The following is a 21,146-nucleotide window of genomic DNA, read 5'->3' on the forward strand; positions in this document are numbered from 1 at the left end:
GCCTCGCTGCTGCCTTGCTGTTAGATCGCAGACTGCTGTGCTAGCAATGAGGGAGGCTCCATGGGCGTGGGACCCTCCCGGCCAGGTGTGGGATATAAACTCCTGGTGTGCCGGTTTGCTGAGACCCTTGGTAAAGCGCAGTATTGGGGTGGGAGTTACCTGATTTTCCAGGTGTTGTGTGTCTCACTTCCCCTGGCTAGGAAAAGGGATTCCCTTCCCCTTGTGCTTCCCAGGTGAGGTGATGCCTCGCCCTGCTTCAGCTCTCACTGATCGGGCTGCAGCAGCTGACCAGCACTGATTGTCCAGCACTCCCTAGTGAGATGAACCCAATACCTCAGTTGAAAATGCAGAAATCACCTGTCTTCTGTGATGCTCACACTGGAAGCTGGAGACTGGAGCTGTTCCTATTCAGCCATCTTGCTCTGCCCCCAATTTTGTATTTTTAGTAGAGACAGGGTTTCAGCATGTTGGCCAGGCTGGTCTCGAATGCCCGACCTCAGGTGATCCACTTACCTCAACCTTCCAAAGTGCTGGAATTACAGGCATGAGCCACTGCACCTGCCCTCAACTAATGTACTTCTAAAAATGTATGTATGACTTAAATTTAGACATCAAAATCTTTTTTATATACTTTAAATTCTGAGGTACATGTGCAGAATATGCAGGTTTGTTACATAGGTATGCATGTGCCATGCTGGTTTGCTGCACCTATCAACCAGTCATCTACATTAGGTATTTCTCCTAATGCTATCCCTCCTCAACACCCCCACCCCACTATAGGTCCCGGTGTGTGATGTTCCCCTCCCTGTGTCCATGTATTCTCCTTGTTCAACTCCCACTTATGAGTGGGAACATGCAGTGTTTTGTTTTCTGTTCTTGTGTTAGTTTACTGAGAATGATGGTTTCCAGCATCATCCATGTCCCTGCAAAGGATATGAACTCATCCTTTTTTATGGCTGCATAGTATTCCATGGTGTATATGTGCCACATTTTCTTTATCCATTCTATCATTGATGGGCATTTAGGTTGGTTCCAAGTCTTTGCTATTGTGAAAAGTGCCGCAAGAAACATAAATGTGCGTGAGTCTTTATAGTAGAATGATTTATAATCCTTTGAGTATATACCCAGTAATGGGATTGCTGGGTCAAATGGTATTTCTAGTTCTAGCTCCTTGAGGAAGCACCACACTGTCTTCCATAATGGTTGAACTAATTTACACTCCTACCAACAGTGTATAAGTGTTCCTATTTCTCCACATCCTCTCCAGCATCTGTTGTTTCCTGACTTTTTAAGGATCACCATTCTGACTAGCATGAGATGGTATCTCATTGTGATCTTGATTTGTATTTCTCTAATGACCAGTGATCATGAGCTTTTTTTCATATGTTAGTTGGCTGCATAAATAGAAATTAAAATCTTTTAAATGTCTACATTTTAAAAAGTGGGAGTCAATAGTTTAGCCTTTGAAAAGTAGAGAATTCTTTGAAATCATACTGAATCAACTCACCTGTTTTGTACCTAGATATTTTGACATTGTACTTTCCTAACTTGGGAAATGGAAATAGCATTATTCAGCAGAAAGAAAGGGAGAGTGAAGTTCACACAAAAGTGTGGGGTGTGGTTGTTTAATTGTTATGGATTAGTTCACAGTGTCGTAACTCTAATCCCCACACTAAGCTCCCTTAGTCATTGATTGAGGATCATGTTTCAACAGGAAATAAATTTTTATCTTACATAATATTTTATCACAATTCTCCTCTGATAACTAACATTTCACCTTCTCAATATGAGGTTTCCAAGGGTCAGGTTAAGACTGGGACAAAGGTTACCGTTGAGCTTTGTTGGGTCAACAGACAATGAGTACTAGAGAGCTCAAGGATTTGCCACGGGTCACACACACATGCTGCTCATTCATGGTCAATATCTAGGGAGTGTGTCTACCTTCTGCAACAACCCTGGGAAAAGGCTCCTATTATCCAAATTAAAGATGGGCACACTGAGTCTCAGAGAGCTAAAGCACCTGTCCCATGCTGCACACTTGGTGAGTGTTGGGTCAGCCTGAACTTCTGATTGCAGGTCCAGAGCTTTTCCACTCCACCCCGTAACCCGGCTCTCAGCTCCTCTCTGAGAAGTTGTTCCTATTCAGAGTATATTAGCCAACTAGATGTTGGAAGGAGAGGGCGAGACAGGAATGTCTAATTCCCGAGTTCCTCCTGTTAACAACTTTTCAGGGGCTTGCTTGGAAGAAAAAATTAATAAAAGTGTGCCTTTCTCTACTTTGACAACCTAAAATCCAGAGTGAGTTGAAGACTAGTATAATTGTATTTACATCAATTAAAATGGGCTTGTTTTAACGGAATGTAAGCTCTCATAATTCCAGGAGTTAATTAAAAGAGTTACATCTCTGAGTTGGTCCCAATGACACTGTTTCTCATCAGAGAGAAGAGAGAATGAGACAAACCAGGACTCCTCCTATTGTGAGGTTCATAAAAGCTGTAGGTTGTTTAATCTCTTTAATTCTTAGAATAGAGGTAGTTATTTCTACTTTTGAGGGTTGTTGAGAGAGTTAATGAGATAACGTACAAAAAATTCATAGTAGGAACTCAGCAATGGGTGTTTGCTCTTGTCCCAGTGGTTAGAAGATGGGTAAGTTGCTGGACACATTGAGTAGCCCATGGATCCTTTTTCTTTGATCTATCTATCCATCAATTATTTTACCTATCAGCAATCTATGTATATGTATCTATTTATAATCCCTATCTGTCTGCCCATCCACGTATGTATTATTTTATCTATCTGTCGTTCTATGCAGCTATCTGTAATCTGTCTGTCTCTTCATCATCTATTATCTATCTTGTATCCATCTCTCTATATCTCTATATTTTGGCCATAGAACTCTAATAGGAATACATTTTTATATGAATCCAGACATATCAAATCTGTCATATGATGGCTGTTTCTCTCTTTCCTTTCTAGCTCCTGTACAGAGATTAATGATATTCACTAATCAGTCCACGTGGATTAACAGGAAGTTTTCAGTGAACATCCAAGCAGTGGGGCACATCAGTAACACGGTCTTGCTTAGCCCCATGAGGTCATGTAGTCCCATGGTTCTCAACCAGGGGGATTTTGCTCCTCTGCTCCAGAGGACATTGAGCAAGGTCTAGAGACATTTTGGGTTGTCACATCTGCAGGGAGGGAGAGGGGGCTACAAATCAGATAGGTAGAGGGCAGGGATGCCTGGAAACATCCTAGAGTGGGCAGGGTCAGATCTCCATACAAAGAATTACACCATTCAAAGGGCAGCAACAGTCAGAGCCTCTTTCTTAGCTATCCTTTAGATTGGCCATGAGTCGGTAGAACTCCAGGGACAGGATATGACTTGTCATGGAGCTAATTAGTGGCAAAGGCTCAACTAGAATCTAGTTCCCCTGACATTCAAACTAATTTACTCCAATTATAATAAACCTTAGTTTTAAATTTTCACAGCCAATATAGTATAACAGTATCGCAATTTACAGCAATTGTGTTTTGACTACTTACATAAAGAAATTTTGCATACATTGCCACTTCTTCCAGCACTGATTATTCTCAGATTGTTTAAAATGCTACCATTTCGTTTTTTCTCCTCATGTCATTGTTTCCCATACCATTAAATGCTGAGGCCCTGGTTTTTTAAATTCTTCATTTTCACATTCTGTAAAGATGTATTCAACAGAAAAGAAATAAACAATACTTGAACTGTCACCCAAACACACCAAGATGGTACAATATGAGTAAAACAGACTTTTCTTGTGCTAAGGACACATACTAGCAAATTTTTCTAGGAGGCTAGAGACAAGAGTGTGAGGCAATGTAGAGAGATTTATAAGATCAGTGCTTACTTTGTTAAACGCTGTCACTGTCATGGCTCGACAACTGAATTCCAGGTCCTAATGTATTTATAAGCTCGTTGTTCCTTTCAATAGTTCCCTCCCACTGAAAGGAGAAGGGTGAAGTTAGGGAGAAGCAACTCCCACACATTTCATGGCCAAGGGACCACCTACTGGATTCTAAGATGTGAGTAAGTGATCTGCTTATCAGAAGAAACTGGTTAAACTTGTTCCTTTTCAAGGTTGGCAATTAAAGTTCAAATAATACATTTCACCTGGATTTTGCTCTCTCTACAAGTCAGCAGAAACTGGCTTTTTAAAGATGGTTTTTTTCGTGAGTTGGATGCAAGGACTAGGGCAACTGAAAAACCTCTATTGTGAGCATAGCTGGGGGGCGCTGTCTGTGGAGGGCAAATTGATGGCACTCTTTTCTTACCAAGTTGCCAAATAAAGTATAGGACATCCATGTCAATGTGAATTTCAGGCATTCAGTCAATAATTTTGTAGTTATAGCTATTTCCAAACACGGCATGAAACATGATTTTACTGAAATATTCTTTATTGTTTATCTGAAATTCACATTTAGGTGGGTGTCCTGTATTTTATCTGCCAAATCTGGGAACCCTATTTGCATATGCTTTCCTCTTTGCATCACTCAAATTGCCCATAATATAACAAATCTGAAAGTACCCATCACCTGGATTCATCAATTGCAAATAATCTTTCTTCGTCTGTCCCATGTAGGGGGTTATGTTGGCCCCCAAGAAAGATAGGTCCAAACAGAAATCCCAAGACCCTGTGAATGTGATCTTGTTTGGAAAAAGGCTCTTTGCTGATGTATTGAAGTAAAAGAATTTGAGATGAGATCATCTCGGTATATCTGGATAAGCCCTGAATCCAATGACAATTATCCTCACAGCAGAGTGAAGAGAAGACACAAGATGGTGAGGGTGAGGTGCAGGAAGACAGAGGCAGAAATTAGAGTGATGTGGCCACTATCCCTGAAAGTCCAGAAAGGCCAAGAGCCCCTAGAAGCTAGAAGATGCAGGGAAAGATTCCTGGAAATCACTCCTAATCCAAGCACTCTGGCGCAATGACACACCAGGGAAAAATGATTTTGCATATAGTTATTTGTATGTAATTCACATATACCATCTGTGTCTTGGCAGCCCTGGCCTGAGTAGCACTGAGGGAACTGAGGGAAGGCTCATGACTGGGGCCCCACAGAGCCTTAAGGAGCAGAGTGAGGATGAGCCAGGAGCACCTGCCTGTAAGGGACAACAGGGTGGCCTGAGAGCGGAGAGTGGGTCTGTTTGCTCTTCAATATTTCCTCACCTCCTAGAAAACTGAGGAATCCACAGCAGAAAGAATGGTTATTTTGCAAATGGTTAAGGAAGAACACTTTTATCAGAAATAAAATGACTCCAGGAAAAGAAGAAAATGTCTTTATGCCATTACCCAGTATGGTAACTCTTCTACTGTGTATACGTGAAAATGTCAGGAGCGCATTTCTACATTGACATTTTAATAGATTGTATGACAAATATTACAGGACAATTCTTGGAAAAGTCAAACCACATAATCTACAGTATTTTTTTACTAAACTTTTAATTTCACGAAAGTGGTAAGTTAGGAGGAGACTGGAAATCTGAATTCATATCAGATTCTAATGAAAAGAAATTAATTTTAACCAAATCAACAAATAGGAGTTTTATTATTTAATTAGCATTTGATTGGAAAGAGTTCATTAGCTTCACAATAGGAACAATCAATACTTAGGTAAAGTACTTTATTGTTGCAAAACTTTAGAATATCGGTTTTGCATGTTCTTGGCCTCCATGGCTGTTTTATTAAAACCTGAAAGCCTTCCTGGCTTCTTCTAAAGTTTTCGCATCCATGGGAGGCTTCCTTGGGTTGCCAGGCTGTAGAAACTTCTTCACTGTGGGCAAGTTGCTGATTCTGGTTTTCAGACCTGTAATTCACAAAGCACAGCCTCAGAGTGAAGCCAAGACCTGCCACCATTTATACCGCCCAGGGAATCTGAGACCCTTCTACACAAAGACCAAGCAAGTCTGCGCCATCAGCACCAGCATGGAGGCAGAAACAGACATTGAGTGAGAAATAAAGATAAAAGCAAGAACATGTAGCTCACTTGTATTTTCCCCAAAGATGTCGTTCAGTCAGATTTTAATCCACTCAGTCATCCCTATCTTTCTCCTTACATATTAATCCTATAGATTAGTGACTCTTGTATAAGACAAGAAAAATCAATGTGCCTGTGAGATATCAACACAGATCAGTCTCTAAGCAGAAGAAAATATGGGGAAATGAGTTGGAAAGGAAAATGTTATAGAAAATATTAAAGACAAACCGTGGGACCACCTTTTCTCAGTGAGAGATACAGTGTGGGGGGCAGAGTTCTAGAGAGCTGTGCAGAGAGGAACACAATGTCTGACAGCAGGAGACAGAGCCCAGGGAGGAAACCAGATGGAAAGGGCCCTGCTCAGACACACTTGGTGCGGGAAGACAAGGGGACATGTGTGATAAGGACATCACAAAGAACTCAGGAACAGAAACCACACTGAAATAGAGGGATGGGGAGAGATGCTGGGCCCTGGGTCGTTTCCATGATAAAAGGCAAGTGCTGTTCATGAGGTAGCATGCACCACACATTTCATGAACGTAACAAGAATCTTTCCCTGCTTGTGAGGAACAAGACATAACAAGAATCTTTCCCTGATTGTGAGGAATCAGGGCCTGGAAGCTCACTTTGGAGACCTGAGGGCACTGAAGGCCTGGAGAAGGCTGGGTCAGAATGTGGCCAGTTCCAGGGCCCAGATACGAGATCCCAAGATGGGAGATGTGGGGCTGCCTCTCTGGGCTGTGAAATGGGTCACCTTCAGCAGAGGAAAGCTGGAGATAAGGCTGGAGTCAAGCTCTTCCATGTAGTATAGAAATTCCACCAGGTGAATGTCAGCCCTGCTCAGCTCGTTGCCAACAAGGTAATCTTGCCCGTGGCTCTTTCACACCTGGATAATTGGAGGAATCAGATCAGGAACACATGCGCAATCAGGCTGGGGCCCCTGCTTCTTCCTGAGTTTCTCCAGCCTGACTCTCCCACCTCTGCTGCCTCACTGAATGCGTGGAGAGACCCGGAGCTTTCTCCATATTCCCTGACTCATTGAGAAAGTAAGAAGTGTAGCTCTGCTAATTCCTTGGTTGGAGCCCAGGCTCTCATTGTCTCTTCTCATTCCACCTCACTGCAGCATCCACACCACCCACTTGGCTTGCATCTTCCACATGGGCCAGGGGCTCAGCACCTGCTACAACATGTTCTGGCTTCCCTAGACCCTACAGCATGCAGCCCTGACTTTCAGGGCATGATTCCACACTCTGCTATCTCTCTCCAATATCTCTTGGGCAATGACTCCACCTTCATGACAGCACTCCTCCCCCAGGAGGAGACTATGTCAGAGTCCTCATTTCTCCTTGTATGCTCTCCTTATTTCCTGCTCTAGGATCTGAAGTAAACCTGGGTGAACTTGAATTCATCCCCTTTCTTGCAACATTGGCACTTACTGATTTCACTGTGTTATAATCTGCGTGCCACAGTATCCAGGGTGAACTGCATTGATATCTGCAACTTACTTTGAAATGCAAAAAAAAAAAAAAAAAATTGTGTTTGACTGAGGGAGACAGGGGTGGAGTGACTGCCACATGTGATAAAGCCCAGATGAGATGTTAATTTTGCTCTCTAGGTGGTTGGTGTATATATGGTCTTAAAATATTTCTTTCAACTATTGTGAATGTATAAAATGTTTCATAACAAAATTTTTAGTGATATGTGATATTTATTAAAATATTTCAGCACATTCACATCATAAATAATAAAATGAGAAAACATACAACATCACTGATTTAAGGTAACATTTTGGCAAATACCCTTTCAGACTGTGTATACATATCTAAGTGTAAATAATTACTTGATACATAAAGAAAATGCAACATCAAATGCTATATTGTAGCATACATAGTTCAGATTCATGTATCACGGGACTCTTTGGTAGGACCTGTGAAATTCTTCCTCACAGTCTATTTTTATACCATGCCTTGAGAGTCAAGTGCTCAATTAACATCAAGGAAGGCTTTTTGGACACGAAGGTCAATGTCCCACAAATGCACAGGCACTATTTCTCTGTTGCCTTATGTTATTGACTGAATGTTTATGTTTCCCCAAAATTCATATGTTGGGATCCTGACCCCCGATGTGATGCTGTTAGTAGGTGGGGCTTTCAGGAGTTGTGGGGGTGGAGCTCTCATGAATGACATTAGTCCCCTTATAAAAGGGACCATAGAGAACTCCCTTGGCATGTTTGCCATGTGAGGACACAGTCAGAGATTAGTTGTCTATGAACCAAGGAACAGGCACTCCCCAGATGTGGAATCTGCTGGCACATTGATCTTGTACTTCCCAGCCTACAGAGCTGTGAGATAGAAACATCTGTTCTTTACCCAGTCTATGATGTTTTTGTTACAGCAGCCAAACTGCTAAGACACCCTCTAAACTCTTAGTGCCCTTATAGACTAAACAGCTTCTATCATGACCTTTACAACAGTGAAATATGCCAGCATTTGGTCAATAACTGCCAACTTTCCTAATTTTTGCCTCCACTATCAGTTTATGACCAAACACAGAAAGTAAATCTGACCTATCATACAGAAATTCACACTTCTAGTTAGCCAGCTTATAGCATCTTCATGCCAACAACCTGCAATCGGGGCATAAGTTTTTCCACCATAAATCTCTCAGACTTTCCTAACTGCTTCTGAATCTCTGGCAAATGCAAGTGATGGTGTCTGACTTCCTTACTATAGCAAGCTCAAAATAAACACCTTTTGCTTATTCTCATTTGGGTTGTCTTCGTTCACTTTCACAGTTTTTCTGGAGGTTGCGACAAGACATGGTCTATGTTGCCCATTGTCATGGACCCCAGCCTTCAACCAGGTGCAGTATCCACAAAGGCTCCTTGTGCCTTGTGGCAAGTCTGCACCTGGGCTGAACTCTTTTCTCTTTGCTTTGAGCTCTTTCACTTTTTATTCTCAGTTTGGACCTTGGTTTTGTATTGGTTCCCATCTGCTTACCATCCTTAATAGAACCAGGCCTTTTCTGCCTGTTTGTTTCTTTTCAGTCTTTCGTGGTACTGCTTTGTGTTATGCTATCAAGAAGTGTTTGTCATTAAAAAAAAAAAAAAAAAAGAAGAAGCAGCACATAGGCATAGGCCCAGAAGCCTGTTTTTCAAGACAACCTCACAGTACACTGAGTTTGAGGTTCTCACTGGACCTCTGTCCATGTGTACAAACTCTGCTGTGGGTCATCCCTGAAACTAAAAGAAGTTCTTCACTCTTGGCTTTTGTTCTTGTCATTCTTTGAAATTGGCAGTGATCCAGGCAGAAGATTACAGTTTCTACTTGGGGCAGAGTACTGACTGTGACTTTAGGTTTTCTTTATCCCCATTAGGTGGTAATTCATATGGTTGGGTGAAAAAAAATCTCTTTTGTAGTTTGGAAGCTCAAATCATGTAGCCACTGAAAAGATAAAGACATGCCTAGGGCGAGAGATGGGACTCTGGAATACTGTACCTCAGCATACATGCCCAAGGCCCAGCCTGTTGCTGACCATAATGCCCCTGCCACAGTCCCGCCCACTCAGGGAAGGACCTAAATCACTCTGTGTTCTCTGTTATGGAAGAACAGAAAATATACCGTACAGGGCTCTCTCCTTTATGTCTTTCCCATAGAGGTTGTGTTTGCTGGCAATGTAGTTGAGAATGGCTCTGGTCTGCACCAGCTTCACCTCGTCAATCTCAACTATTGGCACTTGCTGGAACATCAAACTCCCATCTTTAGAAAGAAGAAAAAAAAAAGGAGAGTGAGATGTCTATGAATCCCAGTCTTTCAGCGTGAAGAAATGTTCACTGAAATGACTAAATTTATAAAACAGAAAAGAAATTATTGCCTGGTATAACCTCTCAACGGAAATAGAATTTGTTTTAGCTTCCTGTAGTCCTTTTCTTATTAATCTTCCTCTTGCCTTTTAACCTGTTATTTCATTTATGTTTTTATTCCTCATCCAGATACATAATAGGTCTCTTGTATTTTTTGTGTTGATATATCTTCATAGATATTTTAGGAAGAAGCTGGGAGAGGCTGCTGCAAGCCCACCAGTCAGATGCCATTTAACATGGGAATTTTTCAAAGTAAATCTCATGATGTAAAGACATTAAACACAGTTCTGAGAGAAGTTTCTATGTAGGCCCTTTGTGTGCTCTTCAATACCCCCACTGGACAGTGTGCACAGGGTGGGTGCTGTGTTCCTCACCCTACTGCTGCTGCCCCGGCTCATGTCCCTCCTCACTCTCTGACCTGGGCTTCCAACCAATTCAACACTGTCTCATCATCTAAGCCTATGTTGCAAGAATATCACCTTGTCAAATTCATAAGAGAAATGAATTCAAGATGGACCTATTTCAATTCCTTTCCTCCAATGCATGTCCATGCGTGTCCTTGGATGGGGAGGGATATGTGGGATCCTGAACCAACCACAGCTCATTCACAGTGTCGAAAGCATGAAAGCAAGGAGAGGCCATTCTCAAGTCGCTGGGGATGGCTCCTCTAGCAAATACTCTAAGAGGTTTGGCCCTTTTAGCCTGGAGAGAGTTGACAGACCTGCTCAAGGAGCCCCACCCTTTCTACTTTAACCACTTTTTTCTCTCTCCACCACCCCAACCACCACCTTTCACACACATAGACACAGCCTGGTATTAAAACCTTCAAGTGTACTTTCTACTAGATACCTTCGTCAGAGACACGTAGAGACTTGATCTTACCATTTCTTAACTTTTCCAAATCTTCTGCAGATTCTAGAAATTTCTCTTCAAACCAAAAGCAGAGTCAGTAAATGGGCTCCTGATAGGTCATTCTATAGCATTATAAACTTTTAACTTTGAATGGCTAATGTCTGGTAAACAATTTGGAGGCTATAAGATTTCTGAGTTTGGCACTGCACACAGAGGGGTCTGGTCATGGCCATTTGGAAATTTAGACTAGATTCATCAAGAAAAAGGCATGGATCACAGCACATAGCCACTCAATCTTTTAGTTCACTTCATGTACACCCTGATCGCTCCCATGTCCATGATTAGGTCATGATTTGAGAGAGGATGTCACTGGAGTTAAGGGATCAGGCAGTTCTTCTAGTCATGGTGTTGTCATATCATAGGAAAGCATGTGTCTCTGCGTGAGATCAGACCACAGCCTTTGTGTCCCCAGTGTGGGCTATGCAATGGGCTAATGACCATCAAGGATTCTGCCACCAAGGAATCTCTGCTGTAGTTTATATCACCCTGCTTGTTAGGAGCCCTACTAAGCAGGAGATAGGTCCTGCTATTGCACAACTTTAACTCTTGCAACGATAATTTCCCCTCCTGGAGTAAATGGAACACAATAGAGTAGAATTCTCAATTTGAGGAAGGAATTAGGGTCCCCATAGTAGTGTTATTTTTAATGAAAATCTCTGGTTTATGATATGGCTGTGTGGGTTTAATATCACTATTTTCATATCCTGGCTTCTTGATTTTGGACACATTGTTGAATCTCTCTGTGTCTCAGTATCCTAACCTATGAAATGGATACACTTATGATGGTTTTGTTAAAGATTGGTATGAAAATTAAATTACAAAGTCACTTGGAAAAGTAGCAGGTATATAATAAATGCTCATTAAATATACGTTTTGGAACTCTGAGAGATGGCTGCTATTTCATAGCACCCTTTTCAAAAAACTTAAATCAATCTAAGATCACTGAATATATACTCTCTTGTTGACCTGTGTCCAGTAATTTAAACTTTGAAATAAATTACACCTTGTCCTGAGGGTAGCTGGAATGGCAGCCAGCAAGGTTGTCTAAATCTGATCAGAAACTCTGAGTGGATGCAGGTATTTAATATAAATATGAAAATCAGTTATTACATAATGATGCAGTTGACTTAATAGGCAGAATCTATAAAAATAAAAGTTAAAGCAGACACTTACAAAGATTTTCAGGATTTCACTGTTAATATGATCTGGTTCCAATCTTGGCTCTGCCTCATAATAGCTGTGTGATCTGGGAATCAGCACTTAACATCTTTAAACGTTAGTTCCCTCATCTGCAAAATGGGCATAGAACGTTTTCTTAACAGAATGTCTTAATGTTTTCAAAATGCATCATACAGGGCCGGACCCACATACATCAAGTAATAAACAGTAGTGGTGTTTGAAGTGGCTAATTATGCTTTAATAGACTTCTTTATGGTGAAATGTCAGCAAATTGGGGGTTTCTAGCTTGCTCCGTGGAACAGAGTTTGTTGTGGATCTGTGATCACACAGGACCAGGATCTAGAGGTCATGGTGGGGCGGGGCGGGGTGGGGAGGTGTAGACCGGTGCAGGAAGGGTGTGCCAGCAATTAATACAGCGTCCAGTTCAGGAAAAACCTTAGGAATGGTGGGTGGTCCTGGCAGGAGGGTGACCGAGGTGGTAGGACTGGCAAGTGAGATGTGCTTGTGAGGCTGAGGACTAGGTTGTGATCATCAGCCTTAGGGCACTGAGACCCCAGAAGCCTGAGCAAGGGCTGCAGTAAGCCCTGCCCCCGCCTTCAAGTCAGACTGGAAGGAGACCAGGGAGCCTGGGTTCCTCCCTGCCTTGCCCCTGCCTCACTCCCTCCTGCTGAACTCTTCCTGCCCGGGCTCTGAACATATCCCTGAGCTGCAGAGCTGACGTCTGGGTAACAGTGAAACGGGGTATTCATTTGTACAAAAGAAAAAAAAAATTAAAAAAAAAACCCTGAAATGACAGTGTGTGGATTTTTTGTGTGCTTGTTTATTCGTAGGATTGAGAAAGAGTGAGGCTAAAGTCCCAAGCCTTCGTGAAGCAATGGAGAAAGTGCCGTCCCGAGGTTCAGGTCCACACGACGCTGTAAGGCTGAAGGGGCTCGCTGGAAGTTCCCCTCACAGGACACCACCGCACCTGAAACCCTCTTTTTCTGCTACCATCCAGGGGACAAGATCTCCTGAGTTTGTGCAAGACTTACTCCGGAAGAAAACCCTCAGACAGTTACTGAGGGACTCTGGTCTGGACTGGAGGGCAGCACTCAACGGAGTCCCAGAGACACCTCCCAGCATTTCCTCCTCAGACGCTGGGTGGATGATCTGGTAACACTGAGGAATGCTTGGGTGTTCTCCTAGAAGCTCCTGATTTTAATCACCTGTTCACTTGTCTCCATTCTTATAGATATATAGGCTACCCGAGGGCAGAGACTGAGTCTGTCTTGTTCACTCTCTACGTCCAGAACCTCACACAGAATCTGGCACTTAGTAGGTGCACAACAAAATAATCATTGAATTAATATTCTGAGTCTTTATCAGGTGAGTATGCAGTTTCACTTTACATTCACTTTCTAATTTTATGCCTTTTTATCCTCTTATTGTATAAATTTCTAACATGTATAAAAATAACACAAAAGTATAATGGCCTTTCTTATATTCCTCACATAGAATCAATGATTATCAATATTAGGGAAAAGAGTGAAACGCTGTAAAATATTTGGAGAGATTTATTCTGAGCCAAATATGAGTGACCAATGGCCCATGATACAGTCCTCAGGAGATTCTGGGAACGTGTACTCAAGGCGATTGGGATATAGCTTAATTTTAGGGAGATATGAGACATCAATCAATTATAGAGATGTACGTTGGTTCAGTCCAGAAAGGCAGGATAACTGGAAGTGTGGGCTTCCAGGTTTTGTGTAGATTTTAAAATTTTCCAATTGGCAGTTGATTGAAAGAGTTATGATCTAAAGACCTGGGATCAATAGAAAGGAATATCTAGGTTAGGATAATACGGGGGTGTGAAGACCAAAGTTTTGTCATGCAGATGAAGCATCCAGGTAGCAGGCTTCAGAGAGAATAAATTGTATTAGGTTGGTCCAAAAGTCATTGCGGTTTTTACCATTGAAAGTTATGTTTCTTATCAGATTTAGAGTCTGTTCTATCAGTAATTCCAAAAGAGAGGAAGGCATGTCCAATTCCCCACTTCCCCTCATGGCCTAAATTGGTTTTTCAGGTTAGCTTAGTAATGCCCTTGCTGAGAAGAGGGTCCATTCAGATGGCTGGGTCTGGGGAAGAGGCTTAGAATTTTATATTTGGTTTACACCAACTAAAGCCAATGTGTTTTCATCTACGTGCCCACCCACTTTCTCCTTGTAATGATGTGAGGAAATCCCAGATACCATATATTTTATTCTTAGATACCTCAATGTATTTCTCTAAAACAGAAGAATGATTTTAAGTATAGCCGTAGTACATTATCACACACGAAACATTAACAATAATTTTTTCATGACATCAAACATTCAATCAATATCTATGTTTCTAACTGTTATATAAATGCCATAAATTATTTTTTATAGTTTGTTTAAATCCAAGTTCAGTTAAGGTTCACACATTTTGATTAGTTTCTTAAATGTATCTTGATGTTTATGCTCTTAGATGAAAAGATATTTTAACCATTTATTAGATCAAATTCATCATCTCTTTCTTAATAACTGCCAATTTTCATTTAAGGTACAACACTTGACAAGTCATTTAGTAAGAAACATCTCATAGTTTCTGAGGGAAAAGTATCCGGTAAGGTCAATTTTAGATCCAATTTAAGATGACCTCTCAGAACCTACCTGTACTCCAGCTGTAGCTAGGCACCACCAGATGGACTCCATTCTGCCCCGTCCATTGTGGTAGTAGAGCTTGGGTTTCCCACCATGATAGCAGACTCCTGGAGGTTTCTCTAAGCATGAATGAATGAATGAATGAATGAGTGACTGAAGCCATAGAATAAAAAATGTTCATTAGGATGTATGGTTGAAAACCACCAGCAACACTGAAGATGAATCTGCCTTCTTCATGACTGGGTTGGAGGAATTCCTCGAATATTTTCTTGGCCCAAATTGTTACCCATCGGTGACCACCCTCAGATTCTAGCAAACCAGTCTCACGTGCCCATTGGTTAAATGTAACCATTCTTGTCATGCTAAGAGGTGAGAGTTTGTGGTAATAACGCATATATGGAAGGTAGCAGGAAGAGGAAGAATTCAAGAACTAATATTTATTAAAAACATCCTAGTGATACTTCCCCAATGCTAGTTCCTTTTAATATGTTATATCTTTAATCCTCCTAAGTCTCATGAAATGCCTATTAGTATCTCCATTTTTTGGTTAATGAAATGGAACATCAGAGAAGTGAAATGCAATGTCCACAATCACACTCTAGGTGGTGATAAACATGAAAATCCACACCCAGGACTAAAATGAAGGCAGATCTGGAACCCACCTAGGTGAAGGCCCTGGGAACCCAGTAAGTGACGAAGAAACCAGAGGATGTCATGACAGGGAGGACCAGGAAGGAGCAAAGTCACTCTTCAGCTCTTTGGCTGTTAGGCTACCTATATGGTTTGGCTCTGTGTCCCCACCTAAATCTCATCTCAAATTGTAATCCCCATAATCCCCACATGTTGAGGGATGGACCTGGTGGGAGGTGATTGGATCGTGGAGGCGGTTTCCCCCATACTGTTCTCCTGAGAGTGAGTTCTCATGAGATCTGTTGGTTTTATAAAGGGCAGTTCCCCCTTCTCTCTCTCTCTCTCTGTCTCTGCTGCTGCTGCCTTGTGAAGAAGATGCCTGCTTCCGCTTCACCTTCCACCATGCCTGTAAGTTTCCTGAAACTTCCCCAGCTGTGTGGAACTGTGAGTCAGTTAAAATTCTTTCCTTTATAAATTACTCAGGCTCAGGGAAGTTCTTTATAGCAGTGTGAAAATGGACTAATACAGCTACGTTTGATCAAAGGGAGAAATAAGGCCTTAGACTTGCTTAACTGTAACTATGAGATCCAAATTCTTAACAGACAGAGAATCATAATTTTCTTGATTCTCTTGGAATTCTATTTTCTACCTCTATAGGGTGCATTTTGTTTTATAACCTGGAAAAAGAGATGCTGCATTAATTTTGCAGGGAATGGAAGGAGCTGGCATTTGTTCAATGTCAGTCACACACTGGCCATTCTTACAAATTTATCTTCATTTTATTCCACAAAAATCACCTAAGGTGAGTGCTGTTGTTAACGTCATTTTACAGTTGAGAATACTGAGGTTTTTTGAATAACTTGCCCAAAGTAAGTGGTGGATCTGGGATTCAAATCCATTGCTATTCAAAACCAAAGACTGGCCAGGCGCAGTGGCTCACACCTGTAATCCCAACACTTTGGGAGGCCGAGGCAGGTGGATCACCTGAAGTCAGGAGTTTGAGACCAGCCTGGCCACATTGGTGAAACCTTGTCTCCATTAAAAATACCAAAAAATTATCCAGGCATGGTGGTGCACGCCTCTAATTCCAGCTACTAAGGAGGCTGAGGCACAAGAACTGCTTGAACCCAGGAGGTAGAGGCTGCTGTAGTCCAGCCTGGGTGACAGAGTGAGACTCTGTCTCAAAAAAGAAAAAAAAAAAAAAAGACTGGGACTTATTTTTTGTGTTAATGTCTCTCAAATATGCATGGTAATCTTTCAGCAGACTGTGAAACCCAATACTTTAAAAATAAGATATAAAAGAATAAAAAATACCAGAGAGCATGACATGTTGAAGGGTAAGTAATGTTTCATGTTTTTAGTTTCAGTTATATGTATGTTATGTGTATGGATGTTTGCATGCGTGCAGCTCATTTTGGCCATTGCAAATGGTTAGAGATAAATTTATCAGGGCTCGTCAAGGAAGTTTGATAGCCTTTGCTCTCTCCTAGCCTGCTTGGGAGGTGGAACATAGCAGAGTATCAGAGAATGAAAACCAAGTCTACCGGGACAGACCATAAATAATTGTATCATGAGTTTGAATGGAAACACACAAGACTCATTGAAAGCAGGCATTCCAGTGCCAGGACTTAGGAACAGTGGGATTTTCTTTCCAAACTCCCAGTTCTGTTATAAAATATTAAGATTCTTCCTGCAAACTTTTGTGGTCGTCAAGGTTGGTATATTGGTACAAAAATATACTTGTCTTTACCAACAGATGTATTTCTAAAAAAGTATGTATGACTTGAATTTGGAAATCAAAATCTCTTAAATATCTACATTTTAAAATGTGGAACTCAGCCTAACTTTTAGAAAGTAAAGAATTCTTTGAACATACTTAATCAACTCATCTGTCTTGTAATTAGAGACTTTGCACATTGCACTTTCCTCTCATTGGAAATGCAAATAGCGTGATTCAGCAGAAGGAAAGGGAGAGTGAACCTCACCCAGAGAGTGGGTGTGCTTGTTTAATTGTTATCAACTAGAGTTCACAGAGTGACTCAAGTCGCACACTTGTACCCTTAGCCATTACTGAGGATCATGTTTCGAAGGGAAATGAATTGTTATCTTACATAGCATTTTATCATAATGCTCTCGCTTATAAGTAACATATCACCTTCCCAATATGAGGTTTCCAAAAGCCAGACCAAGACTGGGACAAACTTGACCACAGAGCTTTGCTGGGTGAACAGAATTTGAGAACCAGAGAGCTCAAAGATTTGCCATGGGTCACACACACATGCTCCTCATTCATGGTCAATACCTAGGGAGTGTGTCTACCTTCTGCAACAACCCTGGGAAATGGCTCCTAATATCCTAATGAAAGATGGGCACACTGAGGTTCAAGAGCTAAAGCGACTGACCCACGCTGCACACGTGGTGCCTGTTGGGTCAGCCTGAACTCCTTCTAATTGCAGGTCCAGAGCTTTTCCACTCCACCCTATAAGCTGGCTCTGCTTCTGTCTGAGAAATTGTTTCATATTTTCCCATTCAGACTCCATTAGCCAGCTAAAGGTTTAAAGGCGAGCGCAAGAGACAAACATCTGAATCTTGAGTTCCTTTCTGTTAGCAGCTTTTCAGGAGCTTGATTAGAAGAAAAAATTAATGAAAGTGTGCCTTTCCCTGATACGACAACCTAAAACCCTGAGTGAGTTGAGGACTAGTATATTTACCTCAATTAGAAAATGAGCTTGTATTGAAAGAAATATAACCTATGATAATCCCAGTAGTAAATTAAAAGAGTTAGGTCTCTGGGTGGTCCTAATTACACTGTTTCTTGTCAGAGAGAAGGCACACTGAGATAAACCACAACTCCTTCCATTATGGGGTTCATAAACTCAGCAGGCTCTCTGAATTCTGAGTTTAATTTTCTCTTTTCAAAATAGGGATTGTTGGCCAGGTGTGGTGGCTCACGCCTGTACTCCCAGCACTTTGGGAGGCCAAGATGGGCAGAGAGATCAGGAGTTCGAGACCAGCCAGGCTAACATGGTGAAACCCCATCTCTACTAAAAATAAAAAAATTAGCCAGGTGTGGTGGCGGGCACCTGTAGTCCCAGCTGCTAGGGAGGCTGAGGCAGGAGAATTTCTTGAACCCAGGAGATGGAGGTTACAGTGAGCTGAGATTGCACCACTGCACTCCAGCCTGGGTGACACAGAGAGATTCTGTCTAAAATAAACAAACAAAAAATAGGGATTTCCATACCTATTTTTGAGGGCTGTTGAGAAAGTTAAATGAAATAATTGATCTGGTTTGGCTCTGTGTCCCCACCCAAATCTCATCTCAAATTGTAATCTCTATAATCCCCTCATGTTGAGGAAGAGACCTGGTGGAGGTGATTGGATCTTGGGGGCGGTTTCCCCCATGTTGATCTCACGATAGTGAGTGAGTTCTAATGAGATCTGATGGTTTTATAAGCGGTGGTTTCTCCTGCTCTCTCCTTTCCCTGCTGCGTTGTGAAGAAGGTACTTTCTTTTCCTTCACCTTCCACCATGATTGTTAAGTTTCCTTAGGCCTCCCCAGCCATGCAGAATTGTGAGCCAATCAAACCACTTTTCTTTATAAATTACCCAGTTTCGGGTATTTTTTATAGCAGTGTGAAAACAGACTAATAAAATAATGTACATAAAATTCATAATAGGAACTGAGTAATGAGAATGTCCTCCGACCCCCACTTCTTGGGATGTGGATGAGTCTCTCTGAACACACTGGGTAGTACATGGGTCTCCTCTCTCTCTCTCTCTCTGTCTCTCTTAACCCATCAAGCTCTGGTAAAAAAAGATTTTATGTATATCCAGATTTTTTTTCAAAGAAGTCACACAATGGGTCTTTTCTATAAAGCTCCTGTACAGAGGTTAATGATATTCACTAATCCAGTCAACCTGGGTGATATGGTTTGGCTGTGTCTCCATCCAAATCTCATCTTGAATTGTAGCTCTTATAATTCCCACGTGTCACGGGAGGAACCCAGAGAGAGATAATTGACTCATGGGGGTGGGTCTTTCCATGCTGTTCTGATAGTGAGTAAGCCTCGCAAGATCTGTAGGTTTTATAAAGGGGAGCTCCCCTGTACACACTCTCTTGCCTGCTGCCATGTAAGAGGTCCCTTTACTCTTCCTTCGTCTTCTACCATGATTGTGAGGCCTCCCACCCACATGAAACTATGAGTCCATTAAACCTTTTTACTTTATAAGTGACTCAGTCTCAGGTATGTCCTTATTAGTAGCATGAGAACAGACTAATACACTGGATTAACAGGAAGTTTTCAGTGAAGGTTCAGGGAGGCCTGACCCGTCGTTAACACAGTCTTGCTTAACTCCTAGACTGTAGCAGATCCCTGGTTCCCAGGTTGTTTTATAACCTTGAAAAAGAGATGATTTATATCCCAGAAAAAGGCTCCCATACCCTGCACCTGGTGGGCCTCTCTCCTCAGACCAGGCCCGGTTACCACTCACCCCCTGCTCAGGGCAGTCTGAGCCTTTCCTACTGCCAGGCCCCCTTTGCATGAACTCCAGCCATGCATGTGGGAGCCCCACTGCCTCTCTCCAGCTATTCATAGCTCTTGAGCAGGGTCTCACTCTTAACACTTGATGAAAACAGTCACTTCTCTACACCATCCTGTTACTTACCTGGAATGTAGACATTTTGCTGATCCTTCCTCAATTCCTTGTTTCTGGAGTATTCTCCTCTTTTAAAAACAGTTTCAGTGTCTCAATGATGATGGCTTGTAGCAAAAAATATTTGGTCTGATTTGGTCCTTACCCTAAAGGGTTTAAATCTAGTCAGAAAAATAGCTTTATGGGGCCGAGTGTGGCGGCTCATGCCTCTAATTGCAGCACATTCAGAGGCCAAGACAGGTGATCACTTGAGCCCAGGAGTTCGAGACCAGCCTGGGCAACATGCTGAAACCTCATCTCTACCAAAAATGCCCCCCCCCAAAAAAATTGTCTGGCATGGTGGCATGTGCCTGTAGTCCCAGCTACTAGGGAGGGTGAAGTGGGAGAATCACTTGAATCCAGGAGGTGGAGATTGCAGTGAGCCTAGATCATGCCACTGTACCCCACCCTGGGTGACAGAGCAAGACTGTCTCAAGAAAAAAAAAAAAAGAGAGAAAAGAAAAAAGAAAAACAGGCTTGTGGACAACTAACAGAGCAGAATGTGCTCAGCAGTGACTTCATTTTAATGGGTTCCTGAAAATCCCAACCCAAGAATCATAATTCTCTTAGTCAAGCAAATCAGAGCAAGGGGAGAAGGCTGCCAGACTCAGAAAAAGCTGAGGACCCAGTCTCTTCTGCCCAGGTGGGCTCCTTTTTTCCACAGTAGCATCTCAATCTGCAGGTTCAGTGGATTTTGTATCTCCCAGATGTCTGCTTTCCTACCCTTCAAAGTAGGATCACTCATCTGTATTTAAACATTGCTCTCTGTAACCTCTTGCAACTCTCATTTCAGTATCTTCTCACATGGGTGCTATATTTCTTTCCTGTGAATTATTTTATAGCTTGCATAGCTCTCAAATCTGGATCTGAAAAGAGGATCTCACTGAAACTCCTGGTCTTCCTTTTATAACATCTGCCGCCCCTCAATATTAAACATTTATTCCAGGCCATCGTCGACTCTTGTACTCTAATGACCTCATACATTCTAGTCAGATGCCTTTTGGTGCTTCTTAAAAACTAGTTGTATGCTCGAATGACTATGTAGTTCTCCTATCAGGACTTCTGACTTTTAACACTTTGAGAAGTCATGTAGTCAAGTGATTCTAAACCAGGAGAGATTTTACTCCCCTATCCCATTCAGCAATGTCTGCAGACATTTTTGGTTGTCACAACTTGGGGGTACATAGTGCTAC

General features: G+C 41.9%; 2 protein-coding genes across 2 annotated transcripts in view; both read right to left on the reverse strand.

Moving 5' to 3' along the window:
- LOC108519301 (glutathione S-transferase A1-like) overlaps window positions 1-3,908 on the reverse strand; it is a 17,450-nt gene extending 13,542 nt beyond the window's left edge. The window contains exon 1 of the mRNA XM_017858213.1: window positions 3,885-3,908. Coding sequence (XP_017713702.1) covers window positions 3,885-3,908 — 24 coding nt within the window. The remainder of the gene's footprint in view (window positions 1-3,884) is intronic.
- Window positions 3,909-5,722: 1,814 nt separating this feature from the next.
- Window positions 5,723-19,941, reverse strand: LOC108519302 (glutathione S-transferase A1-like). The gene is given in 8 exon segments (XM_017858215.1): window positions 5,723-5,844; window positions 6,715-6,998; window positions 7,265-7,276; window positions 7,825-7,837; window positions 9,636-9,773; window positions 10,760-10,811; window positions 14,641-14,784; window positions 19,927-19,941. Coding segments are annotated over 8 exon segments (780 nt in total).
- Window positions 19,942-21,146: the final 1,205 nt, after the last annotated feature.

This window comes from Rhinopithecus bieti, unplaced genomic scaffold, assembly GCF_001698545.2.
Source record: "Rhinopithecus bieti isolate Rb0 unplaced genomic scaffold, ASM169854v2 scaffold_48474, whole genome shotgun sequence".
Taxonomy (NCBI): domain Eukaryota; kingdom Metazoa; phylum Chordata; class Mammalia; order Primates; family Cercopithecidae; genus Rhinopithecus; species Rhinopithecus bieti.